A 19,901-nucleotide genomic window follows, 5' to 3' on the forward strand; every position below is an offset into this window, starting at 1 on the left:
TTTATTGTGAGGGGTATAGACTGAGTAAATGCGAGTAGGCTCTTTCCACTTAGATTAGGAGAAATAAACATGAGAGGACATGGCTTTAGGGTGAAAGGGGAAAGGTTTAGGGGGAACATTAGGGGGAACTTCTTCACTCAAAGAGTGGTGAGAGTGTGGAAAGAGCTACCATCTGACATGGTAAATGCGGGCTCACTCTTAAGTTGTAAGAATAAATTAGATAGATACATGGATGGGAGAGGTCTGGAGGGTTATGGACTAGGTGCAGGTCAATGGGACTAGCAGAATAATATTTCGGCACAGACTAGAAAGGCCGAATGGCCTGTTTTGTGTGCTGTAGTGTTCTATGGTTCTAAGAAGCTTGACACCATCCAGGACAAAGCAGCTTGCTTGATTGGCACCACATCCAAAACATTCACTCCCTTCTAAACTGGTAATTTATGTGAAGTGCAGGATGAACAGAATTTTTTGGCTCTCTGCAGCAGTTACTTGTAAATAAACCATGGATGTGAAATCTGGTTCAGAATGAGTGGCATTAACAGTAAAGAAGTTGTGAGCTAAAAACAGCCACAGACTGATGCATGGTGAAATTTAAATACAAAAGATTAATGAGGTGTGAAGAACTAATTGAACTGTCTGAAATAGCCAACGCACTTAGTATGTTTTCAGTGTCACAGTTGTAACTGACTCCTATGCTATTGGCAAATAGTTAGTGGTATTTGCCCAATACATATGGCTACCTGTGGTAACTGTGGACCATGTTAAGTGGTGGGGCTGTAAAATTTTATTGCTGGGATTCACCATTAGATTGGGTTTCAGATTTAGTTCTCTCAAGCCAGTAAACTTGCAAAAGGTCTAAAAAGAGAATGATCTCTTGTCTGCTATAATTCATTACATTTATACCTGTAAGTGTGAATTCATAATACCTATTATTGATTTCATTCTCTTGGATGCTTCCACCCACCTGAGCCAATTCATTGCTGTCAACATGTCCATCGTCATTTGAATCAAAATATTCGAACATGTTATCCACCAGCAACTTTTTGAGAGACATTTTATCTTCATTCTCTTTGTTATTTCGTTGTCGGATGTATTTTTGATTCTGGAGATCGAGAAGCATGTTTTTCAGTTTACTGTATTCAATCAATTTACACTTGTCACCTGGAACAAAAAAAAGACTGGAATTTAGGAATAGTCAGTTCCAAAGGATGTCAACAATTCAAAATTACATTCCACTAATACTAATTCCTACATGCCACATAAACGGTTGCATTAACAACTTTGTATAATACCCAAAGGAATTTGATGCAAGACCAAAAATACCAAAATATGTTGGGAATACTCAGCAGGTCAGGCACCATCGGTAGAGAGAAATAGAGTTAATGTTTCAGGTTGAGATGACCTTTCGTCAAAACAGAATTTGATGCAAGTGTATTAGTCACTGCACTACAACAGCAATAACTTAAATTTGTACATTGACTTTAACATAATGAAATGTCCCACGGTGCTTTACAGGAGCATTATAAAACAAAATATAACACTGAACCACACAAGGAGATAATGGGTGGAATCTTGTGCCCTCTCCCATGGCAAATTTGGTAGTGGAGGGGCATTTGATCAGGCGGGAGGGTGGTGGCTGGCAGCACTGCTGGCTTTCCACTTTCACCCAGTTAAGTCTGTGTCTGGATGACACAAAGATTGGCCAGTTGGTTAACAGTGAGGTTCAGTGTCTTGGGCTACAGGAAGATATAGACAGGATGGTCAAATGGGCAGATAAGTGGCAGATGGAATTTAACCCTGAAAGGTGAGAGGTGATACACTTTGGAAGGAGTAATTTGACAAGGAAGTATTCAATGAACGGCATGACACTAGGAAGTTCTGAGGAACAAAGGGAACTTGGCGTGTGTGTCCATAGATCTCTGATGGCAGAGGCGGATGTTAGTGGGGTGGTGAAAAAGGCATGTGGAACACTTGCCTTTATCAATCGAGGCATAGATTACATAAGTAGGGAGGTCCTGTTGGAGTTGTATAGAACCTTGGTGAAGCCACAGCTGGAGTACTGTGTGCAGTTCTGGGCGCCACATTATAAGAAGGATGTGATTGCACTGGAGGGGGTGCAGAGGAGATTCACCAGGATGTTGCCTGGGATGAAACATTTAAGTTATGAAGAGAGGTTAGATAGACTTGGGTTGTTTTCGTTGGAGCAGAGAAGACTGAGGGGCGATCTGATCGAGGTGTACAAGATTATGAGGGGCATGGACAGGGTGGATAGGGAGCAGCTGTTCCCCTTAGTTGAAGGGTCAGTCACGAGGGGACACAAATTCAAGGTGAGGGGCAGGAGGTTTAGGGGGGATGTGAGGAAAAGGTTTTTTTACCCAGAGGGTGGTGACGGTCTGGAATGCGCTGCCTGGGAGGGTGGTGGAGGCGGGTTGACTCACATCATTTAAAAAGTATCTGGATGAGCACTTGGCACGTCATAACATTCAAGGCTATGGGCCAAGTGCTGGTAAATGGGATTAGGTAGGTAGATCAGGTGTTTCTCACGTGTTGGTGCAGACTCGATGGGCCGAAGGGCCTCTTCTGCACTGTGCGCTTCTGTGATTCTGTGAAGTCTGTCACAGGAAAGCCCGTGGCCGGTCGTTCTGCCCTGCCACCAATCGAGGCTCTTAAGTGGGCAATTAAGGGCCATTTAAGGGACTCAACCTGACACCACAAGGGTGAACCCAGCTGCAGGCAGCGGCATGCCATGTGGGGATCACGTGAGGCAAACTCTACCTAGCACGTTTGCGTGATGGCTCCTGGGGGAGGATGAGCGGCTGGGGGGATCCTTCTTTCAATGACATTCAGTGCCTGATTGAGAGACCCTGCATTGGGAAGGGTGGGAGCTGCTGATACCCACCCCCAGCCCTTGTTGCTGATCCACTCCCCACCCATCCCCTGCGACACCCCCTCCTGACATCACTCACCTCTGGCCTGGGATCCAGTGACATCCTGCGACCTCCCCAGTGGCACTGCCATCCAATAGAGCTGGTGGACTCTAATTGACCAACAGTTCTCGGAGGGTGGGGCGTCTACCCCCAGGATCCTTGATCCCGGGGAAGGCCCACCTTTGCCTCTTTAGCAAAAGCAAAATACTGAGGATGCTGGAAATCTAAAACAAAAACAGAAAATGCTGGAAGAACTCAGCAGGTCTAACAGCATCTGTGGAGAGAAAAAAAAAAGTTAACGTTTCGAGTCCATATGACTCTTCTTCAGAGCTAAAGAGAAGTAAAATATGATAAAATATATACCGTTTAAGGGGGGTGGAGCAGATGAAGCTGGATAGAAGGCCAGTGATAGGTGGAGGCGAAAGGGAGATTGCCAGAGATGTCATGGGCAAAAGGACAAAGGGATGTAAATGATAGTGATACTGGCTAAAGGAGGTGCTGATGGTGGCATTAAGGTCAGAAAGCAGCATGTGATAATAGCAGGACTCCTAAGCACTCTAGAAAGAACAAGATGAAGAAGTGACAGATGGCCCTTGTGGGGGTGGGATGGGGAGAGGGAACGGTGGTGGGAAAAAAGATTGAAAATAGAATAAAAGGTGAGGATAAAACAATGAATAAAAATGAAAATAAATAAAAATAAAAATAAGTGGATCAAAAATAAGAATGAACAAATGATAAAATAAAAATTAAAAAATGAAGATGGATATTGAAAAAAGGGGATCAATCTGCTGTCATCACTCTCTCCTCAAAGAAACAACCCTTGACCCCACTGTCCCCTTTTTTATCCCTTCCAGCACCACTATCATTAACACTCCTTTGTCCTTTTGTCCATGACATCTCTGGCAATCTCTCCTTTGCCTCCACCTATAACTGGCCTTCTATCCAGCTTTACCCACTCCACACTCCCTTAAACAGAATAAGTTTCATCACATTTTACTTCTCTTTAGCTCTGAAGACAAGTCACACGGACTCGAAACATTAACTCTTTTTTTTTCTCTCTCTCCACAAATGCTGTTAGAACTGCTCAGTTTTTCCAGCATTTTCTGTTTTTGTTTGCCTCTTTAGTACCTGATTTGCAAAAGATGTGGCAGACCTTCCCAGAAAGAGGCGATGCTGGGGTTTCACCAGCTCTCCAGCCAGCAGCCCATCTTCTTCACAACATTCCAACCACTACATCAGATGACAAAAAGCTTGGACAAAGAAGTAGGTTTTATGGTGCATCTTAAAGCAGGAAAGCAAGATAGGGAGGCGGAGAAATATAGGGAGAGTATTCCAGAGCTTTGGGTCTAGGCAACTGAAGCCATGGCCACCAATGGTGGAGCTATTAAAACTCAGGATGCCCAAGAGGCCAGAATTAGATGAGCACATATATCTCAGAGGATTGTGGGGCTGGAGGAAATCACAGAGATAGAGAGGGGTGAGGCCATGGAGAGATTGGAAAACAAGGATGAGAATTGTACAACTGAAATGTTGCTTGGCTGGGGGACAGTTTAGATCAGCGAGCACAGGGGTGATAGTTAAACGGGATCTGGTATGACTTAAGACGCAGGCAGCAGAGTTTTGGATGAGCTTAAGTTTATGGAGATTAGAATGAGGGAGCGAGCCAGGGATGTATTGGAATAGTTGAGTCTAGAGGCAACAAAGGCATGAGGGGTTGAGCAGCAGATGAACTGAGGCAGGACAAAGTTGGACAATGTTACGGAGATGGAAATAGGCGGTATTATTGACAGCATGAAAATGAGGTCAGAAGCTCATCTCAGGACCAAATATGACACCAAGGTTATGAACAGAGTGGTTTAGTCTCAGACTGTTGTCAGGAAAAGGGATAGAGTCAGTAGCTAGTGAAGGGAGTTTGGAGCTGGGACCGAAACAATGGCTTCAGTCTTCCCAACATTTAATTGAAGGTGCTTTCTGCTCATCCAATACTGGACAACAGTTAAGCAATCTAATAATTTATCAACAGTGATGGGGTCAAGAGAGATGGTGGTGAGGTAGAGCTGGAAGTCTTCAGCGTATATATGAAAATTAATGCTGCGCTTTCAAATAATGTTGCCAACCCAGCCATGGGCAGGGGCTTGCCATATGGAGGGGGGGGGGGGGGGGGCACAAGAAGCAACCCCTAGCACATTTGCCTTATGTCTTCTCCTGTCAAGAAAGGAAGAGGCCCTTGTTCATAGACATTCAGTGCCTGATTGAGATACCCTGTATCGGGCAGAGGTGGGAGCTGGGGAGCTATTGAGAGCTACACCCCTGCCCTGGCAGCATGTGGGTGGAGCCAAGGATAGTTCCTTGGGGGACACTAGAGGTAACAGTGCAGGTGCAGGAAGGGAAGTCATTTCGAGTGAGTGGAACCAGTTGATTGCTGTCCCCCTGCCCCACCAGCTGGACAACAGGAGAGGAGTTGGAGTAGAATGGTTTGGTCTATGTCAAAGGCTGCAGACTGGTTACAAAGGATGAAGAGGGAAAGTTTACTTCTGTCACACTTCTGTCATATAGGAGTCACTTGTGACTTGAGTTATTTTGGTACTGTGGCAAGGGTGGAAACTTGATTGCAGGGATTCAAGCATGAAGGTTCTGGAAAGATGGGCGGGATTTGGGAGGTGACAACATGTTCTAGAACTTTGGAGAGGAAAGGGAGGTTAGAGATGGAGTGGCTGCTTGTAAGGACAGTAGAGTCAAGGGTTGTTTCTTTGAGGAGCGGGTGATGACAACAGATTTAAAGGAGGGAAGGGCAACACCTGAAGACAGAGAACTGTTAACAACATTGGTTAGCATGGGAACCAGGAGGGGAGGTCAGCAGTTTAGTGAAAAACAGGAATTTGATGTAACTGTGTTAGTCAGTTCACAATAATAACATAGAGGACTTCCACGTAAGTGTGTTAGGCAGCGCTCTACAATAACATGCAGACGAATTTCAGCTCAAGCTGTTCATAGCGTTGACAAACGAATATCAATCAGTTCTGCAACAAGTAATTTCTTTTTAAAAGTTATTATTAATATGACTCCCATAAGTGCTTTTAGATAATTCAAAGGTGATACATTTTAATTCGGATAAATTGTGCTAATACCATTTTTGGTACAACTTTCTTCAAGATTCTGCTTTGCAGCTGTGAGCATATTGAGGGATCAGAGCAAACTTGTTGTGTCCTATTTTGACTCCGTCACTTCATTGTTCCTTGTCTTCTTCCTGTTCTACTAGTGTTGTGGACATACCAAAACATGACAATGCCAAAATACTTGGCAAACTAAACAGGAAAAGGAAAGGAACAAACATAAAAGCAAAAAGAAAGGTTCAGAAAGGCCCCTTGATACTGATATAAAATTTACTATAGGCCTCTTTAAATTTACATTCTTAAATAGCACAGCTTATAGCAGCCCTAAGTGCCAGTTTTACATAGGGGGTGGATGATGGAGTGGTGTGCAATAGTAAATATTGGGAAATTGTCTGGATATAATTTAATTTAACTAACTCCAAATGTATTGAGTAATTCTAATCAAATTAAATTTTGTTTCTGAAAATCAAATTTTGAGATATCATGTGAATAACTTATGTCATGACATGATAAGTGCAGTATGCTTGGTAGAAACGGATAACTCTGATCCTATGGTTCCCAAAGCTCTTCACCTCATATTCTTGCCTCATGTCATGGTTTGTTGTAGACTAATTTACGGAGATTGATTGATATGATTAGTCAACAACTCCATTATTGTTGTATCATGTGACTACCAGGTAATGACAATCCTTATGTTCCTACATTTCAAACCGGTTGGTGCCTTGCACCTTGTACAGCATTCCATCCAAAATTTAATAATATGCCAGAAATCCCATGCAAAAGATCTCCACCCATTTTTGTAATCAGTCAGACCCACTTTACGTTCTTTTATCGGAAGTAAAAAATTAGAGAATCTACATTTAATCCTCCTGAATAGTAGTCAATCACACTAATCAGAGCAATATGACTGGGTTTATTTCATAGTCACCTTGAAGCACCTACAAAACATGAATTTCCAGCAATTGTATCAAAGCTATCAGGGAATCTGGATATTTCTCAGCATGCTGTCACCAATTTCCCCCTGTCGGAATAATCAAATCAGCTTCTTGAAGCACATCTACCAAGAAAGTATAAAAGAATTCATTTTCTGCCAGCATGGATGATAGATTCAATTTCCTTCAAGTACTTCAAAACAGGGTAAAGTTGCATTTATCTTCCTTAATGTGTCAGTGAGGGAGCTGAACTTTCATGCATCAATTCCGTTGAAAATCACTCACCTGATTCATTTTTCTCTTTCAAATAAACACCTGTAGTCTTGTATTTTTTTGAAATAGCCCATTAAACTGATTTATAGAGCCGCAATTAAATGAATCACGTTCAGTTAATGTCTCTAATCAGTCACACCATTTGTAAGGACTCAAGTTTAGAAATTCCCCACCCAAAAGTTGCTAAGTAGCATTGAATAACAAGAAACTATCAAATCAGTGATCCACTTAATCCAGTAATGGAATACAAATCCTCTTCACAGTTGTTGAACATAAAATTGTCAGGTACAATTTTCTAAAAGATACTAACATGTTTGCTAAAGCTCTACACGTTACATGCATTTGCGTGTGCACAAAAGCTGATCCACATGCAAATCCCACCCAATAATGCCCATGACTCTTGTATAAGAGGGCCAACCTTACAATGCTTCTCTCCATCAAAAATCCTCACCATAAGTACACTCTCAGCTTTTGCTCTACTCGAACAGTGCTATGACATTTAAAAGGCAACTATCCCTCCCAGCATCAGTCTTGGCTACTACTATTAAGTATAAATCTCCCTCCCCTTTATATCCAGCTGCACTCCCTTTCATTTTAAATAAGCATTAGGAATCAGGGGAAAAAATTGTAGTTAAATATCATAGTACTGGTAGAGCAGAACAACAGCTGACAACAATTGATAGCAATTCATTGGCTTGGTAATGCTAGTTCTCCACTATCTCAGCAAACTGCTTCAGCAGGAGGAAAACGCGTCAGGAACAATAGCTGAGGAAAGAAATGAGGTGTCACTCCTAACCTTGCAAAAGCAGGATGGGGTCAGGCCTTCAAAATACAGCATTCCCACAGGAATCTTTCTGACCACCATTTTAACAACTCACTGAAATTTCGAGTCTCCACACACAAATTTATATAATAATTATTCTCCACGAATGACATTGCATGGCAAATCATGGAAAAAAAATGGTTTAATTCTCACTGTGTGGCTGGTAGGCTTTGCACCAGAAACACACGTTTGGAAGAATTAGCATGTCATAGAGTCATAGAGTTATACAGCACAAAAACAGGCCCTTCATGTCCATGCCAGCCATCAAGCTCCTATCTATGCTAATCCCATTTTCCAGCACTTGGCCTGTAGCCCTGTATGCTATGGACAAACAACCTAGGAAACCAACAAAAGCTAATCAGCACCTTCATTAAAGTTGACACATTTCTGGAGAAGCTGACAACTGAAAAAGAGTCCTGAGTTAATGCTTTATGACACGTGAAGACAAGAGGTTGCACTGAAAGCGAAGCAGGATATTAAGAGGCCACAACTCAAGTTGCAGATATACCAACCATTTGATCATTTTAACTATAGTAGAAAACTCCACAAGTGCAAAAAGTGGTGAATGTAGAAATGGCTGGAGGAGAATGCAAGTACTGATTTGAGATGTATTTTCTCAATGTCAGAACAACTGTACCATCCCCCGCACACCTTCCGTCCAAATGAAGGGTTTGGCTTCTGACACTCCATTTTGTATACTTTTCTGGTATTTCGGAGCCTATGACAATTCTGCTTTTCAAGCTGATACCTCCTTCTTTTGGAAATCTGTAACTGCAACAACCAGTTGGGGAGATTTTCATAGATATTATTGTTCATACAGTCTCCAGTTGTATAGGTCCAGCTGATCTGAATGGTTAACATTGTTTTTTCTTTTACTGCTTATTGGGGTTGACAATGTCTTTTGATTAACGGAATGCTGACAATCTGATACAAAGGCTGAACATTTGCTTGATAAGCTGGTTGACCCCTTATGAAGCAACGCCATTTTTTGAATGCACGTCAATTAACTTTCCATAAATCAAAGACTGCTACTTGAACTTTAACCAGAGGAAATTAATCTTAGATGAAAAGTTTATCAGTAATCAGCTTGTAGCTGCTGTGATCGAGTACCCCTTGTGTCAGGACGGCCAGCATTTCCGTATCTCCTCTCGTGCTCCCGACACCAGCTCAACCTAGTTAATGATGGGCAATTCAGTATTCACAGTCATAGAGTCATAGAGCAAAGAAATAGGCCCTTTGGCCCATCGTGTCTGTGCCGGCCATCAAGCACCTATCTATTCTAATCCCATTTTCTAGCACTTGGCCTGGAGCCCTGTATGCTATGGAGTTTCAAGTGCTCATCTAAATACTTCTTAAATGTTTTGAGAATTCCTGCCTCTACCACCCCGTCAGGCAGTGTGTTCCAGATTCCAACCACCCTCTGAGTGAAAACATTTTTTCCTCAAATCCCCTCTCACTGCTCACTCTTATTGTTCAACAGAGACCTGTTAAATGATCTGCCACGGCTAGCTGCTGAGGGAATTCAGCAGACCCTTAAGAAAAAAGTTACAATTTTGGGGTCCTACCTTGGCACAATTTTCCACTCTCCATTAATCGATAACCTGTGTGGCAGGTGCATTGTACAATGTCTCGAACCTGCTGACACTTGTGTGCACATCCGCCATTGTTCACACTGTAGCTCTCCTCTTCAGATTGTTCACGGCAGTTCTGGTGTGGGTGTTTGGATGTTTGTTAAGCTAGAGCATTACCTCAATTTTTCTAGGCAAGTACATGAAGTTCAGAGACCACCTGGAGTCTCTACTTATAGATCACAAGTGACCACACCATTCAATCAAAAAAAATCAAAAACATACATATGACACTAGCTATGGAGTGCTAAGATTATCAAAGAACTCAGAAGCATACTACAAATAACCAGATATAACCAGAGTTACACAGCATCTAAACAACGTCCATCAATGAAAATAAAATATATTTTAAAGATGTGTTCTGGAAACATAGATGCATATTCTGACTCCAGAGATTATTTGGCAGCATCATTCACAAAGAAATGTTTATTTTTCTGTGACCCTTTCCCACAAGGCAGCCTATTCACTCTATTGTTAAGGTGAGGAAATAAAACTGACATTTATAAAGAGATCTAGAGATAACAGTGGGATGGTATCTTCAGTTCCTCAAATCCGGGTTCAGTTACTTTCTGAGCTTTCCAATTCCATCAATAAATGATTGAATGACATTAAAACCTGGATTTAAGGAACTGGAGTTAGCATGTCACTGTAGATCCCTTATATAGCACTTGTACTGCCTTACAGACAGAAATAAATTATTCCAATATTCAAAGACCAAGTCCTTGAAGCGACCTTACTTTACAGCAATATTGTGCATCACGCAGCATACTGCTATCATTTGTCATGCTCCCTGGAATAAATTCCTGCTATGTATCCTACCTAATTTTCCTTTCCATTGATTTACAGAATAGAATTATAGACTCATACAGCACAGAAGGAAGGCATTTGAACCACTATTTCTGTTCTGGCTCTTTGAAAGAGCCATCAAATTAGTCACTCTCTCTGACGCTTTTTCCATAGTCCTGCATTTTTTTTTCCTTTTCAAATATTGATCCAAGTACCTTTTGAAAATTACTGCTGAATCTGCTTCCACCATCTTTTCAGGTTGTGTACTCCAGATTATAACAACTTGCTGCTTTAAGAAATTTATTCTCACCTAGTTCTTTTGCCAATTACCTTAGATCTGTGTCCCCGTTTACTGACCCTCCTGCCAATGGAAACAGGGTCTCCTTATTCACTGTGTAAATGAAGTATCTATTTCAATGGAGAAAAAAATGGCCAACCATTCTAAGTCACTCATTACACTGTCCTAGTGAAGTTGAAACTTGCAGTCCATACCCTTTGTAGCTCGTTACATTATCAGGGCACGCCAAAAAGCTTCATAAATGCTAAGTTACTTCACCATTGTTATGTACCATTGTTATGTTTGTCTCTCAGGGGGTTGTGAGTCTTTAGAACTCTTCCTCAAAAGGCGAGTGGAAGCAGAGTCTTTGAATATTTTTAGGCAGAGCTAGATAGATTCTTGATTAACAAGGAGGTGAAAGGTTATCAGGGGTAGACAGGAATGTGGGGTTGAAGTTACAATCAGATCAGCCATGATCTTATTGAATGGTGGAGCAGGCTCGAGGGTCTGAGTGGCCTACTCCTGTTCCTAATTCGTATGTTTGTATGTACTAGGAAAAACAGCACCCAAGTTATCCACAGATAATTAAATGAAAAACCAGTTACCAGTTGAAACATTTTCATAGAGATTGAGGGCATGGGTGATTGTCATTCCCACTGCTACTGCTATGTAAATCGTTGAGTGTTCTGTATGTTCTGTAGCCTTTATGGATCATATGAGATTTAATTACATTTCATGCAGAGAAGTATGAAGTGATACATTTTGGTAGGAAGAATGACGAGAGGAAAAATAAAATTGGACAATTCTATGGGGGGCAGTGGAGGGTATAGGCATGCAAATCATTGAAGGTAGTAGGGCAAGTTGAAAACATGGTTAAAAAAGCATATAGGATCCTGCACCTTATAAATAAAGACTTAAAGTAAGGTTCGGCCTCAACTGTAGTTGTACTGTGTCCAGTCCTGGGAAGTGTACTTTAGGAAGGAAGTGAAGGCTTTAGAGAGGGTGCAGAAAAGATTTATGAAAATGGCTCCAGGGATGAGGGATCTCAATTATGTGGATAGAGTGGAAAAGGTGAGTTGTTCTCATTAAAGAAAAGTTGAGAGGAGATTTGATAGGGGAGTTCAAAATAATAAAGGGTCTAAACAGAGAAACTATTCCCATTGGCAGAAGGGTCGAGAACCAGAGAACACTGATTCAAGGTGAATGACAAAAGAAGCAACAGCAACATGAGGAAAAATGTTTTTAACGCAGTGAGTTGTTAGGATCCAGGATGGATATCTTGAGAGTGTGGAGGAGGCAAATTCAGTCAAGACTTTCAAATGGCAACTGGATAAGCACCTGAAGATAAAAAAAATGCAGGGCTACAGGGAAAGGGCAGCAAAGTGGGTCTAGTTGGGTCGCTGTGGCAGACAGCCAGCACGTACACAAGAAGCCAAATGGCCTCCTTCAATGTTGTAAACCTTCTATGATTCAATGATTCCATGACTTCAGTTAAAACAGCCCTGCTGGTCTTGAGTCTAATAAGGCACGGTTCCTCTGTCAGATCTAGAGAGCTGCCTCTGTTGCAAGTTATAACCCTTTCTGCCTGCTGTGTTCTAAAATTACTCTCTACTACTCCTCCTTGAGCAAAAACCTGGCAGTGACTGCTGCATCTGCCCTTTTGGGGCTGTAACTGTTCAGTATGACATCCTGTCATTGCTGCAATGAAGTGATGAAATCTTTCTTCTGTTGAGTTGATTAATGTTACAATGTGATTCTTTGAGAAGCGAAGTGAAATTGTGTGATTGTGTCCTGTGACTGACCTTTAACTAAACCTTTATGAGGGAAGCAGAGCGGTCCCCTTACCTCAAGTTGTAAAACCTCTGTGATCCACGAACATTAAATTTTATATTATGACTTTAAAATCTAATTGTATCAGCTGTTTTCTGAATGGAATCATTTCATATTCTCCATGTGGAATAAGTAAATTAAAATGAAACACAATGAACCTGAAATTGCTCAATCGCTGGTCTCACCAGACAAAACGGGAATTCCTCCAGAATTGTCATCTAATAACCCCTCTCCAATGTACTCCTTGCCCACACGGCATGCCCCCTCCATTTCTTCCCTGCCCCCCCACCAGGCAGTATTTTGGATCTCTTTAGCAAAGAGGGGCCCTGCCAATTAGCCTCCAGGTCACCAAAAACTTGATTTTAAGAGCATCAGCAGGACTATTGGCAGAGTTCCACAGAAGGTATGATCCCACCATAACTTGTGGGATCTGGACACAATCCAATATTAGAATCACACTTTATATGGGATGTGGGCGTCGCTGGCTGGCCATCACTAATTTATTGCCCATCACTAATTGCCCTTGAGAAGGTGGTAGTGAGCTACCTTCTTGAACCGCTGCAGTCCACGTAGTGTAGGTACACCCACAGTGCTGTTAGGGAGGGAGTTCCAGGATTTTGACCCAGCGACAGTGAAGGAACAGAGATATATTTCCAAGTCAGGTGATGAGTGGCTTGGAGGGGAACTTCCAGGTGATGGTGTTCCCATGTCCTTCTAGATGGTAATGGTCATGGATTTAGAAGATGCTGCCTAAGGAGCCTTGGTGAGTTTCTGTAGTACATCTTGTCAATGGTACACACTGCTGCCACTGTTCAGTGGTGGAGGGGGCGAATGTTTGTGGATGGGGTGCCAATCAAGCAAGCTGCTTTGTCCTGGGCGGTGTCAAGCTTCTTGAGTGTTATTGGAGCTGCACTCATCCATCCAGTCAAGTGGAGATTATTGCACCACACTCCTGACTAGTAACTTGTAAATGGTGGACCCGTTTTGGGGAGTAAAGAAGTTACTCGCCACAGGATTCCTAGCCTCTGACTTGCTCTTGTAGCCACAGTATTTATTTGGCTATTCCAGTTCAGTTTCTGGCCAATGGTAACCCCCCAAGATGTTGATAGTGGGGGATTCAGCGATGGTAATGCCATTGAATGTCAAGGGGTGATGGTTAATGTGATGTTTGTGTTTAATGTTTATGCTTTTTTATAAAAGGACATTTTAGTTAAAAAGAAGTGTTATATAAAAAAAACTGACAGTAGGGTGTGCCAAGTCCTGGATGTATTGCTCTCTGGTGTAGAATAAGGAATAAAGGCACCTTCTGTTTTTTACACAGGAAGCTGGAGTTCAGAAGCAAATAGCTCTGTGTATGTGTGTATTCTTAATTGTTAAGAAGTGACAAAACACTTCAAATGTCAACGAGGATGGGATCATCATTATTAGGGGCTTTGGAGGCTTTTGATCCAGCTACTATGGACTTTGCTGTCTATGTCGAGCAAATGGAACAGTTTGTCATTGCGAATGAGATTGAAGAGGAAAAACAAGCCTCAGTGTTTCTTACAGTCATTAGAATGAAAAATTTCACTTTACTGAGAAATCTCATTGCTCCTGACAAGCCAGCAGATAAAAGCTTTGAAGAGCTTGTGGATGTTTTGAAAAAGCACTTTGATCCCAGGCCAGCGATTATTGCCGAGAGATTCAAGTTTCACCGAAGAGAACAGCATGAGTGTGAGTTAGTTTCCCAGTTCCTGGCTGAGTTGAGAAAATTAGCTAAACGTTGTGACTTTAAAGGTTATCTGGAAGAAGCGTTGCATGATCACGTGGCTTATGGACTAAGAAATGAAAGAATTTAGCATAGATTGTTAGTAGAGCAAGAGTTGACACTGAAGAAAGCTTTCGAAATTGCACAAAACGTAGAAATGGCAGAGAAACAAGCTGGAGATTTGAAAGCGCATTCTAACAATGCTGAAGTTAAAATAGTAAAGTCAGGGTATATTTGCTTTCAAACATTTGATCACTTTAATGGAATAGGGCATAATGCAGAAGCCTGTAAGTGGAAAACCGCTGATTGTCGCTACTGTGGCCAAAAAGGACACATACAGTGTGCATGTAGATCAAAGGCTGATCACAGTGAAGCAGTACCGCCAAGGAAAGGGCATCTCAAGGAGCAAACATACAAGTCGTGCTTGAAAATAAACAGGCAGTTTAAAAAGACGCATTACTTGGAAACAAAATACAAAACTAACGCGAGTCCAGACGAGACAGAAAGTGAAACTGACAGCGACAATGCAGAAGAGCAATTGTATTGCATTCAGTCTGATCTGAAACTAGAAGAAGGACTAAAAGTTGGCATTGTCTTAAATGGTAAAATGATTGAAATGGAGGTTGACACTGGAGCATCTGTTTCTATTGCTTCAGAGAAGACATGGGAGAAAATTTTCAAGAAATGCCCATGGGAGAAAACCCTCCTCCAGCTTAGCACCTATACTGGTGGAACTGTGAATATACTTGGAAAAACTCCGTTCAAGCTAAATATGGAAATCAAATAGCAAGGTTGCCACTTATCATTGTGAAAGGGGGTCATCCATCTCTTATGGCCAGGAACTGGCTAAAAGAAATTCGGCTGGACTGGAATAAAATAAATAAAGTGCATTGCAACCCAATGATGTAGTCCATGTTAGACAAGCATACTGATGACTTCAAAGAAGGTCTTGGAGTTATTAAAGACATTGAAGCCAAACTTGCTGTGAAGGCCAAAGCTCCTCCAAGGTTCTTCTAGCCACGTTCAATTCCCTACTCAATATGACAGAAAATCGAACTAGAACAGCTTGAAAGCTTTCAGATAATTGAGAAAGTTGATTACGCGGAGTGGACAGCTTCAATAGTCCCAGTAGTGAAGGATGACGGGTCTATTAGAATATGTGGTGACTATAAAATCACCATTAATTCTTTCCTGGAAGTGCATCAGTACCCGCTACCGTAAATTGAGGACCTGTTCGCTGCTCTGAATGGAGGTGAATTATTCACAAAACTTGACCTATCACAGGCATTTTTGAAAATGCAGCTGAGTGAAGATGACATGCTCATTACCAGGAAAAACCTCCCAACTCATTTAGAGAACCTAGGGAGGGTCCTGCGTAGACAGGAAAAATACGGCATCCACTGTAAGAAATCCAAATGCTTATTTCTGAAGCCCTCAGTGGAGTACCTGGGACATGTGGTCAATGAAACTGGCCTCTCAACTTCACCCAGAAAGGTAGAGGCAGTGGTGAATGCACCACAGCCCAAAAATGCCAAGGAGCTTCGTTCGTTTTTGGGGCTTATGAGTTACTACAGCAAGTTCATTTCCAGTTTGGCTACCAAAATAATCTGAAGAAGAATGCAAAATGGGATTGGTCACGAGCCTGTCAGGAAAGTTTCAAGGAACTCAAGCAAGAGCTGACTTCTGCTAAAGTCCTGGCACATTTCAATGAAAAGTTACCTGTCAGCCTGGCTTGTGTTGCATCTGAATATGGTGTTGGAGCTGTCATCTCCCACACTTTTCCTGATGGCAGTGAAAGGCCCATTGCATACGCCTCACTCACATCGACCAAGGCAGAACAAAATTATGCCCAAATCGAGAAGGAAGCTCTTGGACTAATCTACGGAGCAGAATATTGCGCTCATCGGGTGGGCATGTGCCCAACCTGAATGAGCATAAAATTACGCACGATGACGTCGGGCGAGCATCCCGACATCATCGCGCACTCACGCGATATTCTGGTCGGTGGGTGCAATCAGGAGTCGGCACCGTGCCCACCAACAATTAATAGGCCTATTAAGGCCATTGAAGTAATAATTAAATGAATTTTTTTGCTGCCCATCCTACTTATGGGACAAGATTTCCAACAGCAAATAAAAATTAAATTAACATTTTAAAATTTCCTTCATAACATGTCCCTGCTCATGTGACAGAGTCACGTGAGGGGACATGTTTTTAACATTGCTCAAGTTTTTAATTTTTGAGTTTATAAATCTTCAACTCCCTGAGGCAGCTCTGTGCCTCAGGGAGCTTTCATTGCGCGCACTTACACGCATGCACGAACTTCTGTGCTCACCCTCCTCCCGTCCCCACACTGGCAGCACTAAGCGCTGCAGCGCGTGTTTCATGCTGGCTGGCCATTAATTGGCCCAACAGCACTAAATGGATGTCAGGGCCCAATCGTGGGCGGTGGTCGTCTTCGCAACCGCTCCCAGGCACGCCCACCACGCCCACTTGACAAGGTGAAAATCCTGGTCATGGAGTCAAGAAGTTCCACCAATATTTGTATGGGCGTAAATTCACGTTAATGACGGTAATTACGGACCACAAGCCTTTGATCTGGTTGTTTAACCCAAGTCACAAATCCCGACACTTTCTGCTACATGCCTACAAAGGTGGGCATTGATTTTATCTGCTTACCAGTACAGAATTACATTTCACTCGACTGAGAATCATGGAAATGTGGACGCACTTTCCAGACTTCAGTTACATCACAGCTCCACAACCCAAAATGAAGTCACTGCTTTCAATGTGAACCAGATAGACATGTTACCTGTTAAAGCGGATCAAATTCAACTTGAAATGCAGAGGGATGCTGTGCTCTCCAAAGTTTACCTGTACACACAGAAGGGTTGGTATGTACCTCAAGGAATGGCTACTGAGCTTAAGCTTTACTACATGCGTACATTTGAGCTGACTCTGCAAGACATTAGCTTGTTACGGGGAATCAGAGGTGTTATTCCTCCAAAATTCCAAACACGAGTGTTATAAGAACTTCACCTCAGTCACATGGGAATCGTCAAAATGAAAGCATTAGCTCGTCTACATGTATGGTGGCCATACCTGGATAAAGACGTTGAAGGCATGGTCAGCGATTACCTTCCATGACAAGAAACTGGGGCATTTAATGCCCCATTACAGCTGTGGGCTTGGCCTGACCACCCATGGCAGAGGCTTCATGTGGACTTTGCCAAACCACTTCTCGGACATACATTCCTGATTGTGGTAGATGCCCACACAAAGTGACCTCATTTTATTCCCATGAGGTCGACTACTTCAGCAAAGACCATTGGGGCTCTCTGGAATGTATTCATTACTTTTGGATTGCTGGAGCAGATTGTGTCTGACAATGACACACAGTTCACATCATGTGAATTGCAAACATTCCTGAAAAACAATGGGATCAAACAGATTCTCATCTTGCCTTACCTCCCATCCTCAAATTGTGAAGCGTGTCCAGGCATTCAAAATGGCCATATTGAAGCGGAGAATGCAAACAGATTGGAAGTTGATGGTGAAGAACTTTTTGATGATGTATCATAACACTCCACATTAAACAACAGGCGTATCTTGGAGGCTGGGCGGGCAGGTGGCCCCGGAAAGCGGCTAAGGAGCTGGCGGCAGGCGCTGATCCGGCCACCGGGCAGCAAAGTGAACCAGAGGCAGGAGCTGAGAGAATCCCCAAAAGAACTGGGCAAGGAGCAAAACGGTGAAGGAGGGGGAAAAAAAAACAGGCATATCTCCTCTGAGCTGATGTTTGGAAGACAACTGCATATCAGAATGGATTTGCTGTGTCTGGATTTGACAGGAAAGATTGGTTCAAGGCAATTTGATCAGAAAAGGTCACATGACACAAGTAAACTAGCTCGTGAGTTTAATATGGATTAGCCTGTTTGGATCCGTAATTACTGCGCAACACCAAAATGGCTCCTGGGAAGAATCATCAAGCGTCAAGGACCACTGATCTATGATGTTGAATCTTCCTGTGGAATCTGGAAGAGACACACTGACCAGATTAGAGAAGCCAAACACAAGGAACCAAATTTCCAGGGATCTTCAGTCACAGTGGAAGATTTCTGGGAAAAATCCACTCCAGTTGGTGAAACCCGACATGTTTCAACTGACAAACCTGTAGCACCTGTAGCTGCAATTGTTGAACCTGAACATGGAACAGCAGAACCTTCCATTTCTAAGCAAACAAACTGAGATACCTAAGCCAACACTCCTCTCTAGACCAAAGCGAATCTGCAAACCGCCTGACCGATTTGTTCCTGGCTAAAGGGGAAGGAGATGTGATGTTTGTATTTAAGGTTTATGCTTTTTGTAAAAGGACATTTTAATTAATAAGAAGTATTTAATAAAAAACCTGACAGTAGCTAAGTCCCGGATGTATTGCCCTCTGGTGTAGAATAAGGAATAAAGGCACCTTCTGTTTTTTTACAAAGGAAAATGGGGTTCAGAAGCAGATAGCTGTGTTTTTGTGTGTGTGTGTTTGTGTGTGTATGTGTATGTGTATGTATGTGTGTATTCTTAATTGTTAAGAAGTCAAAAAACACTTGTTAGGTTGTCTCTTGTTGGAGATGGTCAGTGCCTGGCACTTGTGGCGCAAATGTTACTTGCTACTTGTCAGCCCAAGCCTTGTATCGTCCTGCATTTGGACATGGACTGCTTCAGTATCTGAGTCGTCATGAATGATGCTGAACATTGTGCAATCATCATCACCCATTTCTGACCTTACAATGGAAGGAAGGTCATTGATGAAGCAGCTGAAGATGGTTGGGCCAAGGACACTACCCTGAGGAATTCCTACAGTGCTGTCCTAGAGCTGAGATGATTGACCTCCAAAAATCACAACCATCTTTCTTTGTGCTAGGTATGACTCAAACCAGTGGAGAGGTTTCCCTCTGATTCCCACTGACTCTGGTTTTGCTAGGGCTCCTTGGTGCCACACTTGGGTCAAATGCTACCTTGATGCAAGGGCAGTCACTCTCACCTCACCTCTGGAATTCACTTCTTTTGTCCAATTTTGAACCAAGGCTGTACAGAGGTCAGGAGCTAAGTGACACTGGTGGAACTCAAATTGAGCATCGGTGAGCAGATTATTGATAAGCAAGTGCTACTTTATAGCACTAATGATGACCCCTTCCATCACTTTACTGATGATGGAGAGTAGACTGATGGGACGGTAATTGGCTGGGTTGGATTTGTCCTGCTTTTGGTGCACAGGGCATACGTAGGCAATTTTCCAGATTGCCGGGTAGATGCCAGTGTTTTAGCTGCACAGGAACAGCTTAGCTAGGGGCGCAGCAAGTTCTGGAGCACAGGTCTTCAGTTTTGTTGCCAGAATATTATTGGGCCCATAGCCTTTGCAGTATCCAGTGCCTTCAGCCATTTCTTGATATCACAAGGAGTGGATCGAATTGGCTCAAGGCTGGCATCTGTGATCCTGGAGACCTTCAGAGGAGGCTGAGATGGATCATCCACTGTGCACTTCTGACTGAAGATTGCTGAAAATGCTTCAGCCTT

At 42.6% G+C, this 19,901-nt stretch overlaps 1 protein-coding gene across 2 annotated transcripts in view; it reads right to left on the reverse strand.

The window, feature by feature from the left end:
* The window catches only part of fstl5 (follistatin-like 5), a 985,045-nt gene that overhangs the window by 472,933 nt on the left and 492,211 nt on the right, over positions 1-19,901 (reverse strand). For both annotated transcript variants that reach the window (XM_078540706.1, XM_078540715.1), the window contains exon 5: positions 965-1,161. In XM_078540706.1, coding sequence (XP_078396832.1) covers positions 965-1,161 — 197 coding nt within the window. The remainder of the gene's footprint in view (positions 1-964; positions 1,162-19,901) is intronic.

The sequence above is a fragment of the Cetorhinus maximus genome, chromosome 1 (assembly GCF_964194155.1).
Source record: "Cetorhinus maximus chromosome 1, sCetMax3.hap1.1, whole genome shotgun sequence".
NCBI lineage: Eukaryota > Metazoa > Chordata > Chondrichthyes > Lamniformes > Cetorhinidae > Cetorhinus > Cetorhinus maximus.